This window comes from Python bivittatus, unplaced genomic scaffold (genome assembly GCF_059951505.1).
Source record: "Python bivittatus isolate LINGU-HERP-01145 unplaced genomic scaffold, Pbiv_v1 ctg000330_np1212, whole genome shotgun sequence".
Classification (NCBI taxonomy): Eukaryota; Metazoa; Chordata; class Lepidosauria; order Squamata; family Pythonidae; genus Python; species Python bivittatus.
Window position 1 is genome coordinate 50,505,682 of NW_028277058.1, and position 15,580 is coordinate 50,521,261.

At 43.8% G+C, this 15,580-nt stretch overlaps 2 protein-coding genes across 5 annotated transcripts in view; one reads left to right on the forward strand and one right to left on the reverse strand.

Moving 5' to 3' along the window:
* IL17RA (interleukin 17 receptor A) overlaps positions 1-5,593 on the forward strand; it is a 28,971-nt gene extending 23,378 nt beyond the window's left edge. The window contains exons 12-14 of one of the 4 annotated variants that reach the window (XM_025174698.2): positions 429-1,778; positions 2,145-2,197; positions 3,365-5,593. In XM_025174698.2, coding sequence (XP_025030466.2) covers positions 429-1,778; positions 2,145-2,197 — 1,403 coding nt within the window. In that variant the 3' untranslated portion in view covers positions 3,365-5,593. Of the gene's footprint in view, positions 1-428 lie in introns of all 4 variants that reach the window. The other 3 variants (XM_025174696.2, XM_025174700.2, XM_007440688.3) reach the window with 3 other exon arrangements.
* TMEM121B (transmembrane protein 121B) lies at positions 5,586-11,204 on the reverse strand. The gene has a single exon (XM_088141264.1). It carries the CDS (start codon positions 11,130-11,132, stop codon positions 9,513-9,515), a length of 1,620 nt encoding a protein of 539 aa, XP_087997390.1. The 5' UTR covers positions 11,133-11,204; the 3' UTR covers positions 5,586-9,512.
* Positions 11,205-15,580: the final 4,376 nt, after the last annotated feature.

Here is a 15,580-nt window from a genome sequence, read left to right on the forward strand (position 1 = left end):
TCCTTAAAAGTCACATGTGTGCTCTCTCTCTCACTCATTCAAACACGCATGCACACACAATTCTGATAGAGTTATTAACTGTTTACCCATTTCTGTGGCTCAACACAGCTGGGCAATCTTTATATTAATATCAAGGACTATTACTTTCTGACACAAATCCTTCTTGCAGGAGAGATCTGTTTCTGCATAAAGGATTGTTATTTTCTGAAATAAAATCCTTCCATCTTAAAATCTGTATCATTGGGCACTGAAGACAAAGTTTGGTTAGAGGCATGACTAACCTGAAGATAATGAACTTGAACTTAATATTAAGTGCAGCATATTATACATGTAGCAGTCCTGTTTCTTGCACTCTTTGTTTTCCATGTATGGAGGGCACTAACCATAATATTACCCTTCTTATATATTTCATTTTTTTTATTTTCCAGATGTCATCCCTATGTTACCATCTCCGCCACCCCTGAAGCCACGTACAGTTTGGATTGTGTATTCTGCTGATCACAAGCTCTATGTAGACATTGTATTGAAATTTGCTCAATTCATGATCCAAGTGTGTGGTACAGAGGTTATCCTAGACCTGCTGGATGAGCATCAGATATCTGAGATGGGGGCAGTATGCTGGCTTACTCGGCAGAAACAGAAAATGGAAGCACTCTCTTCAAAGATCATCATCTTATGTTCCCGGGGTACTCGAGCCAAGTGGCAGGCTATGCTTGGGCGTGAGGAAGCAGCTGTACATCTTAAGCAAGATAGCCTGCTGCCAACAGGAGACATGTTCACTCCAGCACTGAATCTGGTTTTACCAGACTTCAAGCAGCCAGCTTGCTTTGGACTGTATTTAATCTGCTATTTTGAGGGCATAAGCAATGAGAGTGACATTCCAGACCCATTCCATGTCACTTCCAAATATCAGCTGATGGACAAGTTTGAGGAAATTTACTTCCTAATCCAGGATCTTGAAAAATTTGAGCCAGGGCGAATGCATCAGATTCCAGCAATCTCACCTGAAAAGTATACTGAAAGCCCCTGTGGCAAACAGCTGAAGGAGGCATTGCAGAAATTCCAGAAATGGCAGGCTGAGCATCCAGATTGGTTTAAAAATGAATGTGCTTGCTGTGAGGATGAAGATGATCTGCAGTCTGTGAGTGGGGAACTCACTGAAGAATTAATATTCCCCAGGGAAGGAATTCTCAAAAAACAACTGCTTCCAAAGGAACCTGACCCCAATAGCTGTTGCTTAGTCAATCTCCTGGTTAATGAAGATGACTTGGGAGCATATAAATTGAAACCTCAGCTTCTACCACAAGAAGATCTAGCATTCCAGACTGTGGTCATTCCTGCTGAGACACCTTCTGTTCAGGTGGTCAAGCCAGCTGCCCTTCCAGAAGAAAAAGAGATACTCAGTCATAAACTGTTGACCAATGAAGATTGGCTAGAAAGAGTGCCCATGATAGAAGCTAGCATCCCAAGAAGAAATAATGTCCTCCTTCAAGAGGATTTATCCTCAGATCCCCAGGCCCTGCCAGCTGATATGAGGCAACAACTGGAGGGATTGATGTATTCCCTCTATCAACAAAGTATCATCCCCTCTGGTATGCCCCTTTGCCAAGAAAGTGTTAATGAGCAGCAACAGCTGGTGTTTGATGAGTCTTGCAAAGTTCAGAGACAGTCAGTACAATCAGATCAGGGTTATATCTCCAGATGTTCTTCTTTGCCTTCTGATAGCCCTGTTGAACAGGAGGAGGAAGAGAGCCAAGAACAGGAAGGATATTGGTCTGGTGGGTATCTCACTGCAGATGTCTTAAGTAGTCTAAAAAGTCTTCAGCAGCAGTTGCTTTTCCAAGATATTCAGAAAAACTGTAGCTAAGGTCACTTGGGAGAGGGAAGGGAGAATTTGCTCTATGTTTATGAAACAACTAATGACTGTTGGTTGGGTTGTGCAGCGTCCAACCTCAACTAAATAGAAGTCTGCTGATTAATTGATGATATAAACTGCCTCTTAAGAGCATTAGGGATAGCCACAGAAGATCAGGATAATTCTCCAAATATTCCAGAAGACTCCTCTGAAAGTAACAAGCTGTCTATATAACAGGCATTAGAAGTGCCAGGACACAGAATGATGACATTTTTTTTATCATGAACAGCTGATTGCAGTGAGCAGGATACAGAAGTCTTAAGAGTAGAAGAAACATTCTAGGTGAGATGGAAAAATCTCTCTATTCCAGTATCCTTTTCTCCGTAGTGCCCAGTAGCAGATTGTGAACTTAGTAGTTCTGTATAGCTACAAAGGCTAATCAGCAGGAACTTGTCCTGTCTCCTGTTACAGGTATCCACTTTCGTAACTATAGTCACAGTTCATAGCAATGAATTCTGTCAGCCAGTTGTGGCTATACAAAGAAGTACATTCTATCGTCTGTCCTGGATCTTCTGCCATTTAATTCCTTAGTATTATCTGCATTTATCTTACTACTAGCAAGGAAGAAAACCTTCTCTATTTGCCTTATGACTTACACCCATCTCTCTGATGTACCTCCTTTTGTCACTGTTTGTTTTCTGAACTATAATGTCCAAAACACTTTATCACAGCTGCTACTTTGATCATTTGGATAGCTTTTTTCTGGCGTTTCCTATGCTAAGATGTTCGTATTAAGCTAACATGACGGTGTTCCAGTCTATTCAACCATAGACTGATATTTGCTGCTTGATTTTCAGTTCTTTTCATAAGATAGCTAATTGTTTCCCTTGTATGAACTATCCCTGTTTCATAGGCAGGGCATGCCAGTGGCACTTGCACGTTGATCAGCTTCAAAATCTTTTCTCAGTGGTTTCCACCAGTTCAGACACCATTAATGTATTGCAGAACTAGAACATCTTGTCTCAATATAGTTGCCTTTTCACTTGCTTACTTTGAAGTACATTTGTCATTTTGTTTTCCAACTCAGAGATTTTGTAAGGCAGTTCTCTCTAAGCATTTTTAAAGGGAAATTTAATAAGGTAAAATACTTTATTGATCTGAAGTCCTGCATTAAGTAATCGGCTCACTTATCTACAAATGCAACAGTAGTCCATTTTTTCACATGAAAGAACCCCAGCAGGGTTGCCTGGCTTTAGAGTTTATTTATTTATTACAATTGCTTTAGGAATTTTGATTGTTTGACAGTCTTGAAGACACAGGTACTTTGATGTATTTCCTTCATCACCTTAACTTACTTCCAGGATAATATTACGTTAATATTAATACTAAAAATGTGGAAGCAAGAGACTAATTATTTCATTAAACTCAGATATAGGAAATAGCTGCCATTGTGCTGATTCCGTGGCTTCTGATTTTACCCCTAACAACACGCCTTTGAATTCTCCACAGAATGTTATTTGCAGCAACAGTAATAGCAGCAGCATTTCATAGCAAAAGTGAATTGTGTGTTGCCTCTGAAACAAAGGACTTCTAAAACATGCTTGGTTCCCAAACTTGACAGTTGCTCTGACAATGTTCCCATGATGGACCTCAACCAACCCAGAGACAAATTGAAGCAAATAGTTGGTGTGTAAAAGAGTGTGTGTGTGTGTGTACACGTGCACAGGTACATAGTTGGGAGAGGAAGTTGGAAGCGTCTCTGCCAGAATTATTTAGTGGGCAGAGACCATGTTTGTAATCATCTGTTGCACAATTCAAAATTTGGACCTGTTTTTAAAATTAGCTTCAGGAATTGAGGTAAGCTGTTTTCTTTTGCATAGAACAGTGACTGATTCTTCAGAGTTGAATACTATTGAATAACCCTTCACTGCAACTATACTGCACAGCTGTCTGAAAAGCTATTAAAAGATCCAAGTACATCATGGGTTAATTCAGCTGAAACTCAGTTAAGTAGCAACTTTGGCGGAGGATTTTGGGAAAGTAATTTCCCAACATCTTGGCTACCTTATGTTCTTCATACATTATGAGACCTGCTTTCTTGTTAATTACATCAATATATTAAGGCAAACAAGCAGGAGTGTGTGTTTTCAGCTAATGAATTTCTAGCCTATTTTAGAAATTACTCAGTAACTTTCAATGTATATCATTGATGTTCAAGCTAGTTATTTTGATTTTACACTGCCTTTTCCAATGTAGCTTCTATTATTCAATATACAATCAAATTGTGTACTATATTTTTAAGTATTGCTGGCTCTTAAATGTGCAACTAAAGAAAACTGTATTTTAGTAATGTATTAATCAAATTGTTTGTTTTGTTTGGCATTTGTATATATAATGCTTTTGGCCAAGGAAAGTTCTTGGAAATGAACAGGTTAGAGAATGCTGAACAGGTGCTAAAACCATTTCATTGTTTTACCTAAATATTTATGTAGAAAGAGCAATTATGAGTTAGTCAAGCTCAGAAAACCCCTGTTTGCATTGTGGCTGAATTATCTGCATATTAGTCAGAAATAGGAAGGATTAATGGGATGATTAACACCCCAAGTACTTTGCATTTCAGAGATATACTATATAAATGGATAGTTCACAATAACATAATGTTATTCTAATAAATGCTTAGAGTACTTTACATAACATTTTTTCTAACATCAACCCAGTCTTCATTTTAAAACCTTCTTTGTTATGACAAAATTTTATAACCAGTTTTTATACAGTTGTAGCCGTTAGTAAATTTCATATCAACTTTAAATCGCTGTTAAAAGATGCAAAATTTATCTTGAAATATTAAGCTTTGTTATATATTTAAACCAATCTCCTCCTATGAGCATTGCCCAGAAACCAATTATAGGTGGCTGAAATTTAAAACATTCAGTGAAATGTTGTATTAATATCTTCTATATTTTCTACTCTAGCAACAGTTAAAATTACCTGCCTCAGTTTTCTAAATGCATACATCCCCAATACATTTCTACCTTTTCTATTGCTAAATAAAAAGTTAAGAACTTGAAGCATGTTTGTGACCTTCAATCTAGGATCATGATTCAACTAAAGATTTAAGCTCTACTGACTGAAGTAGAGATTAACATGCGCTCTAAGTAAGATTTGTACCATTTAAAAGTGACTGGGATGCATCTTTTGCAAGGGAAATAGCTAGATCTACATGAAGTGATTTGGTTTACATAAGTAATCTTATGCCACAAAGGAAACATTTCACCTTGTTAAGGTGTGGAAGTAATGCACGTGGTTTCTTATAACCCAGAGTCGTCGTGGCAGGTGGATTGTAAAGAAACTGATATATATGGAACAGGATAACTACATACCAGCTACCTCATCAAATTTTGAAGAACTGAAAACTTCCAGTGCGTGTTTTGATTGGTATCCAGAGCACAGAGATGTTTTTAAATCCCCCAGCAAAAAGGAAAGCAACAGAGCCAACAAGTGTCCAACCTATTGCCAACTATAAGTTGTGTATTTGATGCAAAATTGTATTTTGATGCAAGGAGATTTGGAGTTGCCTTAATTCTGAGTTTTGCTAATTTAAAATTAGTGGGAGGGGTGTCACATTTTTATCATACCTGAATCGCAAATATTTAATCAGACATTAACCAAAAATCCATTCTTTTTTATTTTAAGAACAAAATCTTTATTTTTTTTTAAATATTAGCTCTGTTAAATGTATGAGGATGCTAAGTTTCCTGGACTATATGCCTGTTTTATTTTCCATGGCACTGTTGCTTGTATAGCTGCTCTTTTCATACACTGGAGGTTTACTGCTTGAAAATAAGGGGCATGGGACATAGCTTCCTTAGGTAGCTGTAGTTCAAACTTGTATGCTAGCTTGCAGTCAGTTACCATTTCAATAATGGTGACTTAAACTAATTCAATTGCCTAACTAATTACTGTCATTATTATTTCAGTTAATAGATGTGTATCATGATTTTAAAAGGTACAATATGGTTCATTGTTTAATATTTATTTCCAGTGCTATGAAATATGAAGATACTGATGCTACTCAATGTTAGCCCAACTGTTTCAAAAGGCAATGGTTGCATGTACTCTAACATTATTTGGGGGGAAATGGAGCATGGTACTTCTTTAGTAGGCAACTAGCATCCCCATTTAAAATATCTCAGAGCTTGGGGGGGAGGGGGGAAGAGTCTACAGTACTTAAGCTTTACAATCACAATCACAGCACCAAGATTGTCCAGACAAATAGAAAGGAATTACTAAAGGGAAGGCCTCTGGCCAAAATTTTACACAATTATCCTTCAAAAGCTCTGCTTTGGGACCAGAATAAAGCACTAGTGAGAAAGTGAAACCATCCTCAGTCCTATAACAATTAACAGGCTTAGCAGACATTTCAGAGTTGTATGGAATTACATAGTGAAGTACCCAATGGAAATCTTAATTCCATAAATAGGAAAAAGCAGAGTAATGTGTAGTTTTAAAACATCACTGGAGGATCAGATTCTTGATCATTCTTTCATAATGCAGTACCTTAATTGCAAAGAAGAATATTGTTACTGAGTTGGGGGGCTTCCCTCACAATCATACCATACATGTTAACGTTTTTCTTGGATAGTCTTCTCTATCTAGCCAGCTTATCAGATTGGGGGGGGGGGAGAAATAACTTGGTATTTCTTCCATACTATGTCCAATAATTTGATCCTCTAAAAATTTGTTGTGTTACAAAAAAGTGAATAGGTGAATATATTCTTACTTGCTAATCACTGCATCTACCTCCATTTATGAGCCTTTAGTCTGCTTATAACGTTTTTAAAACATGGGTGGCTGATGTCCACCAAGACAGGTTACTCTAAAACCACATTGGAGCCTCATGCAAAGTTATCTAGCCATGTTGAAGCATGGCTGCGTTATGAAACATTAGGGGAGCTTGCCAAGACACCCAAGTTCTCACTAATGACCTTTGCTTGTGTGACCTGCCACATTTAATTCCTTATCAAATTAGTTTTAACATAGGATCAAGCTATGCCACACTAATAAAGTATCTGGTACAAAAAGGTTAATCCCAAATTCTTTCACCTGCCTTGAGTGGACATTTTAGCAAGTAGAACTTCCTATATCTGAATGAAGGCTTTCCTCAAAACAGAGCACCAATTTATTGAAATCGTATGAGGCTTATCCCAAGAGAAATGAAAGCCTCAGCAGGCAGAGGTTGTTAAGAGACCCTGTTATCACCGGTGAGTTAGCCGTTTATCAAGAGAAGTGGACGTTCAGCCCCCCTCTCCAGATGCTATAAGGTTCAAGCACAGAGGTAGACATCAGCAAAGAAAAGGGTGGTACCAAAAGTGTAGGCACCACCCTATTCCCAGAAACTTCCTCCAAAAGGAAGCTATCTCTGTGAGGAAGGAGAACAGCAGGTGTTGGTGATTTTTAAAACTTTTTCAAAAGAAGGTGCAAGAGCGGGAGAGCCATGGGTTCAAAAGACAGGCATGCTGACGCCAGGTCCAGCACAGTCAGTTCCTTGGCCACTATGATCAAGAGTATCATACGGTCTGAAACACTTTGTAGCCTTGGCATACAAGAGGCAAGGACAAAAGGAAACCAATAAAGGGCACTACTGATTGTGCAAAAAAAAAAAAAACAGCCCACAGTACATATGTGGCTGAATCCTTTGACACCATAAAAAGAAAAGGAACCTGCAGTGGATTCCTGAGAGGAGAGTCTTGCTGAGTTATGTGTTGGATCTTTTATGCTGAATTTTCCTCCAAGCAGTTAGCTGAAGGAATGTAGAAAAGAAAAGAATTGTTAAGAAAAAAATGTGTCCTTGGTTTGCCCTTGGTCAAAGCAGCTGGTACAACTACAGCACCTTGGAGCAGCAGTGCTAAGGAGAGCCACATTTCTTAAAATGGCTTGACTCTCAAGGAGGTGGTGTTCTGTGCCCAGGTTGCTCCGCTTCAGCCTGCAGGTGGTAACTCACATCCATAGACTCCCCCCTAGAAACAATCTGTGTGTCGAAAGTTGGCACATCAGGAAAACGGCTAAAATTCATGCGCCTGACATGTCATTTTGAAATAGAAGTATGTTCTTCCATTTTGCAAGTGGAAGACCCCTCCATATCCTTATCCACAGAACTATTTCCAACATAGCATCAGTAAAAAAAATACCTTTCTCTCATTAGTCTGCATTGCCGTTAGTGATAACCTGGGTCAATCTAACATGTTGAGCAGAGTCAGGCCTGCTCAATACTTGGATGGGAATCCATCAGGAAATCCAGGCCAGTAGGCTAGACTGGGAAGTTTAAAAAAACCCAGGAAGGCAATGCGGAAGCTGTATTTGTTTTGTTGCCAAGAGAACTACGCTCTTGTATTCATGATGTTACCAAGAGTCTGACTCAGATTTTTACCCTTTGCTGCAGGGGTGACACCCTTGAGTATGGACAATTTGAACAGTTTAGAAGAATGTATCAGGCAAATAATAGCTTCATGATATTCCCACAGCATGCCATGAGATGGTTGGCTTGTCCCTGGTTCTCCCTTCGTTGCAGGCATTGATGGCAGGAGGCACCTCAGCAAGGACAGGTGAGTGGGAAACCTGACCAAGGTGAAGAAATGGAAAGAATGTACCTTTCCCCTCTCTTTGGGGGATAAGACTAAGAAGCTGCTTCCTTCTTCCTAAAATTGTAGGAGATGAGCAAAAAAGAGTCTGTAGCCATAGCACACGAAGCAGCTGTTAGAACCTACAGCATAAATAGGATCAGTCCGAGGATTAAGGGAATGGTGTGGAAAGAAAAAAATTAGAATTATGGGAGGAAGAATTCAGGAATCTAAATGGGGGAAATGCTTTTGTTTTTGTTTAAAAGGCTTATTGCTGCCATCATTATGCATTATGTGGATGCATTACTGAGATTAATTGTGGATGGGAGGGGAACGTACCTGCTCCCTCGGAGAGGTGGTATCTGGATACCTTTCCAAAAGTTATATATACCCATGATCCATAAACAGGTGGGTAGGGAAGAAAACGAAGCAAGAACAGCATGAAGAAGGCAACAAAGGACCCAAATGACATGGGTAGCTCTCTGCACAGCCATCCACTTCGACAAAGCACTCTGCCCATGGAATCCTTGCATTGATGGAATCAGGATAAGTCAGTGTTCACATCATCAGCCAAGGGAGCATCTACAGGGAGGTACTCATTGTCTGTCAGGGTCCTCAGAAAAAAATGCATCAGGTGGATTTAACCCAGCTGAAATTGGGAGTGGATTTGTGAACAATGACAACAATATGGGAGAGCCCCTAAGTGACTTAAAACTTGACTAAAAGGAGACTTCACAAGTATAGGGGGGAAAGGCATAAAAACTACAAGGTAAATACAGATTGGGACCCCCAGCTTGCCATTTTCCAGCTGCATTCAGCAAGTGACCAACACAATTATGGGGAAGGAGTCAAGGAGCTGGGACAACTGAGTCAATGCTATCTACTGAAGGAGGCCTAAACAACTGGAGAACTGCAAACACAGAATAACCAGAGAGGGTCGGGCAGCTAAACTGGATTGATAAGGAATACAGTTACAAGGAACAGATGGGTAGGATGAAGGAAGGGCCCCAGCTTGACTCTGAGCCCCCTCCCTTTCATCCTCAGCTCTGGGCAGTGACGGCCAGTGTGTTGACGTAGCCGTGGGGCCCCATGTCGTTCTCCGAGATGCAGTGGCTGAGCTGGCCAGCCCCGACGCCTGTGGAGAGGACGGGCACGTTCTTGCCCTTGCCGCCCTGCCCGCCGGCAGAGTAGACAAGGTAGCAGGTCTCCACGGCCTCCAAGCCGCGGCAGGCCAGGAAGAAGAGGTTCTTGAGCGTGAAGATGGACAGCGGCTGCTGGTAGCGCACCAGCAGCAGGCAGCGCAGGGCCAGCAGCGGCGCGTCCAGCAGGCCGGCGGGGAGCAGCCCGTGCAGGGCCAGGCGGCCGGCGCCGGGGGCCCGCGGGGCGCTCAGCTCGTACAGCCAGAGCACGGGCGAGGCCAGGCACAGGAAGTAGACGGCGATGAGCACGTAGCGGACCGGCGGCGGCAGCGGCAGGGCGGGCCGGCCCGGCTGCAGGAGCAGCAGCTCCAGGAGGGTGAAGCTGTCCAGCAGGTCCAGGCACGTGGCCAGGAAGGCGGCGGAGGCGCGGTGCTGGGGCGGCGGCTGGGGCGGCAGGAGCAGCTGCCCGCCGCCCGCCTCCGTGCTGATGGCGCGCAGGAGGCAGTAGAGCAGCGGCGCCGAGAGCGCCAGCGTGATGCGGAAGCCCGTGGCGCCCAGCGGCAGGCGCAGCTCGACCAGCTCCAGGATGGACGTGCCAAGGATGAGCGCCGCCTTGGGCGTGAAGGCGATGGCGTAGATCAGCCAGGCCAGGTGGGCGTAGGCGAAGTCTCCGCCCCGCGCGGCCGCCCCCGCCTTGCCCCCGCAGGCCGCGCCGCCGCCGCCGCCGCCTCTGCCGCCGTAGGGGCCGTGACCCAGCAGCGGGTGCAAGGGCGGGGGCGGCGGGTGGCCCCCCAGCGGACGCTCCCGCCGACGCGCGCGGCTGTTGCGGCAGAAGAAGATGCTCCAGCCGGCGGCCAGCACCAGGTCGGTGGCGATCCAGCTGCACCAGTACAGGTCGGTGACGGCGATCAGGTAGATGTCCAGCAGCGCGCCCTGGCCCAGCAGCAGCACCAGGGACAGCGCCTGGTAGCCCCAGCGCGGCCCCGCCGCGCCGCCGCCGCCGCCGCCGGAGCCCCCTGCCCACAGCAGCCCGCCCGCCGGGCCCGGCGCCGCCCCCGGCCCGGCCAGCGGCGCCCCGTACAGCTCGCCGGCGGTCATGGGGCAACCCGACGAGGAGGAGCTGCTGAAGCCCGACGAGGCGCAAGCCGCGGCGGCGGGAATGGCCGCGGCGGCCGCCGGCGAGGCGGGCTCCTGCGCCGGCACCAGCGGCTTGGCTTCCTCCGCTTCGCCTTCCTCGTCCTCGTCCTCGTCCTCGTCGCTGCTGCGGTCGCTGCTGCTGTTGCTGCTGCTGCTGCTGCTGCTCCGGGTCCGGGTCGAGGCCGAGTTGGAGACCGAGCCCCGCCTGCCCCGCCGGGTGCCGCCGCTGGAGCTGCTGGTGCTGCTGACGCCGCCGCCGCCGCCGCCGCCGCCCAGAAAGAGGGGCTGCAGATCCCCGGCAGCGGCGGGGGGAGGCGGCGGGGGAGCCTGGAAGGAGCCGGAGGAGGAGGAGACCGAGCGCTGGTTGGAGACCACTCGGTGCATGGTCAGCCTGGCCCCGCTGCCGAGGGCGACGGGCGGGCCAGCGGGCCACAGCCCTCCCGCCCGGGCGGCCAGAAAACCAGCGACCCTGCCCGGCGCAGCGGAGCCGCGGGGAGCGCGAGCGCGGGGCGGGCGGGCGGGCGGGCGAGGCTGAGCGAACGCAGAGACCCGGCCTGGATCGCCGGAATCCGGGGAAACCCGGAGCGGATCCGAGCGGAGGAGGAAGAGAAGGCAGAGTCGGGGAGAGCCGCCGGAGAGGCGCCTTCGTGGGTCCTGGCGCGCGAGGCGAGGGCTGGCTGCGCTCCGAGGAAGCCGCTGCCGAGCCGCGGAGGGAGGCGGGCAGGGCGCGCGCGAGGCAGGAGGACACCTGGGAGTAGCGCTCCTCTTGGCAACTGGGTGGGCGGCCCGTGACAGCAGCAAATGAGTCACTTGCTGGAGGGGGCAGGAAAGCGTTGGCTAGCTGGAAAGGAGGGCGGCTGGCATATCTGGGGCCCTGAGGATGCCCCCCTCGACTTTGGGGGTTAAGGAGAGGGCTTGTCAGAAGAGACCCCCCCCCCCATGAATTGTATTTATTATTTTAGTTTAGTTTAGTTTAGTTTAGTTTAGTTTAGTTTTTAGTGCCTTCAAGTCAGTTTTTGAATCCTCGTGACCACCTGGACTAGTCTCTGCAATTTTCCTGGCAAAGTTTTTCGGAGGTGCCTTGCCACTGCCTTCTTCCTAGGGCTGACCTGTCCAAGGCCCCCCAGCTGGCTTTGTGCCTAAGCTGAGACTAGAACTCACAGTCTCCTGGTTTCCAGCCTGGTGCCTTATAACCGCTACACCAAACTGGCTCTCCATGAGTTGGTCTACTGTTCCTATGTCATCTCCAGAGCAAGTCTAGGGGGTGACAGATGGAGAAAGGTGACTTTTGAATTAGATTACTTCTGCTTTGTGCTCTCTAACCCCAAGGCCCCAAAAGGGGCTTTTCCCCACCTTCTCAGAGGACACTTACTCCTGTCCACAGCTTTGGGCAGGGCTCTTTATCAGCCTGCCATCCCCACCCAACCAGGACAGCCTGGCCTGATGCAATATTGATTGTCCTGAGCTGGTATTCCTTGCCAGCATCTTCCTTTTCCTTTTGGCTACTTGAGAAAACTTAAGCCCAGGGTATGAAAGTCAGTCCAGAGAAATCTAGGCCTTCTAGGATGTTACCAGACTACTATTCTGCAAGACACAAACGGGCATCCAAAATATCTGTTTAAAATATATTTAGAGTATATTAAGAACATATAGTGGTAAAGAAAAACATGGATGGGATAGGATTAAAGAGAAGAACGTGGCTTTAGAAGTAGGATCAAAGGACCAACAGGTAGCTCCCTCTAAACAGAGACAAGCTTTAAAGGAAACTGAGTACTTGTCTTCAGCACAACAGAATGAAACCAAACATTAACATCAGTAGTTACTCTCTGTACTTCGAAGTCTGGCATCCTGGAAGATTTAATCCCACAATCTGGGGAGGGGCTTCTCTTTCCTTCCCCACAGACAGCCAATCCTCTTCAAAAGAACAAAAACTTCCAGCAATCTCCCCTCTCACTATTTAGCTTCAAAGGAAGGGCAGTTGAACGTACCTTAACAGAAGCAGAGGGAAAAAGTCTACAGATCAACTGTGGATGTATTTGGATCTAACATGAGTCTCCAGAACAGTGTTTCTCAACCTTGGCAGCTTTCAGATGGGTGGACTCCAACTCCCAGAATTCCCCAGCCACAAACAAAGGTTAAAAACAAAGAAAACCTACGTCACAATTGTCATGGCCCATACGTGGGCTTTCATACCAGTGTCTTTTTTTTAATAGTAATTTTATTAAAGATTACAATTTACAACAATAAAAAATAATACAAACTAAGAGAAAAAGAAAAAATAGGTGCAGAAAAAAAAGAGAAAAATGGAAAGAGAAATGGAAAAGAAAGAAAAAATAAAAATATAGCAAAGGAAAAGAAATATATAAAGAAGTGACTTCCCCCTTCATCGCAACACGTATAAACAATTTTAGTAACTTATCACCTTCTCTTAAAATACAACAGATGATCTCTTCTTCCCATATCCCATCTCTTATCTATAAACAAATCCATAAAGCCTCATCATTTCAGTCCTGAAGTCAGCAAAAGTCCATTAAGGGTTACCACAGAAACAACATACCTACTTTGATCTTGATCAAATAAACCAACTTTATATTCCTTCCTTTTACTTCTAACGATCTTGATCTTTAGTCCCTTCAAATAATGCCCTAGAACTTGATTTCTTTTTATTTTTTCTTTGCCCCTTCCCACAAAATTCTTCAAAGCCAGCTTCTTTTGTAAATCCAATATAGGAAAATTATCCAGGTCACTCTCTTGGTTTGTTGTTTGTATATCCCTTTTAATTGTTAAGACATCAGACAGTTTCTTTTGTATGTCCAGTATAACATCTTTTTCCATGTTATTCCTTTAGCCTGTCATTTTTAAATCCACATTCAAATCAGTGTCAATCATGTCAGGTAATACTTGTTCCTCTTCCATAGCATCTTTTAAACACAGTCTATCTATAGAGGCAGACACACTTAGAATTAACTTCTGGGTCCATTGTTCAAAACTATCATTCATTATGTCCAATGTTAAACTATTTTGTTTCATTCTGTATTTGTAAGTCAAGTTAGTGTTTTTCTCCTTTAACTGTAATCTTTAGTTCCTTTTAGTTCCCTCTAGTGTCCAATTTTTAAAGTCTTATTATATTTTTGTTTTAAAGAATTCAAAACAAAAGCATTTTCTCCCAGGAAGGATTCTTTATAATTAATTCCAAAACTTTATTTCAAATCCATCTGGACCCTTAGTCCATTTGTAACTTTCTAAAATCAAAGTTTTAATTACCCTTTTGCTGTTTATTTCAGAAAAAAAAATGAAGTCCTTAAATTTGTATTTAAAACTTCTTTCGCTAAGGATTGAAGGAAACTTACCTGGTGCTATAAAACTTGTTCCAAAGGTTCTTAAGAACTGAAAATCAGTTAACAAGCAATTTCCTAAAGTGATTAGAAAAGGAAGTATGAGAACGTAGTGTCCTTTTAAAGGCGCTGACTGCAGTTTGAGCAAGATGGCTATCCCTTCATCTCCCAGAGCTCTAAACCCGCTGAAGACTGCTGTCTTGCAGTCTCCTCGTGAGGAGCAACTGTCTGGAGCACTTGTGGGAAATCTCAAGTCCAGAGATTGCCCACAAGTGCTCCAGACATTTGCTCCTTGACAGCTCTTCATTCCACTGTGGTTGTCAGCTCCACGTTTTGCAGAGCCATCTTCAGTTTGCCATTTCTTCGCTGGAAGTCCCTCATACCAGTGTTTTGATGTCAGTTACAAATATGTAAATCACAGGGTCTGTGTCAAGATGTCACGATGCACATTCTTGTCACCTGTCCTTCAGACACCCATGGCATTAGATTAATAAAACCCTTCTAAACCAGAGTTTATGCACCATTGTCCAGTTCAATAAACATGAGCCCATACAGCTTTCAGCCATCTATCCAGCCCTTCATTAGGCAATTTCCTAGAGATGAGACCTCTAAGGTTCGCCAATCCACTAAAGTATAGTGGAACTTATCTACTGGGCTTTCTGTAGCAATTCCATAAGAACACAATGAAGACAGCTGGTTCTTCCTGATCTAGGATAGTTAATCATTACATTTCTTTAAAATGCAGCTCTGAGCAACATAAGCCTCTCTAGATATTATTAACTACTACTGTAGTCCTAATCGATCTGGTCAACAATAGAGGATGAGTTGTAGTTCAGTATAGACTGGTCTTCAGCAAAGGTGGATTTTTTGACTGTGGGTTTTTAGTCAATCAATCACTAATGTGCCCTGCCTCAGCTAAATATGCAAGAGTTAGATCTGTGAATGTGTCCACGAGCATATTAATTAGCTCTTTTTACAAGGCTTACCTGTAATATGAGAATGCTTACCATCTATAACAGTAATGAAATCCATCAATATAATACAATTATGTAAATAAATAAAACAGGGAGATGAAAAATACAGAAATATTTATGATTATATTTTCCAGTACTCATATCAGGAAAATGTATTGTCTCTGCTCTAGAAAACTATTTGCAAATGAATGTGGATCCTTTCTCTTGTTCTCTTAGCAGGAAAACAATGTACATGTTCAGAAGTACATCATTCGTGCTTACCATACAGTATTGCAATCTTCAGGGATGAATCATGGTTCATAATGAAGAAGATGACTGGCCTAAATTTTTACCTTTGGGTCCATAGATAAAGAGTCAAATGACGGTAAGATGTAACTTCTCTTATGACTAAATTATTTGCTACAATGCATCATAATTATTATTCTAATACCAGTCATACCTTAAAAGACCAATTGAGACTATTGGGAGAACAGAGTAGAACCAAAGCCAAAATGTAAAAACAAAAAGATTTAGAAAAAACAGA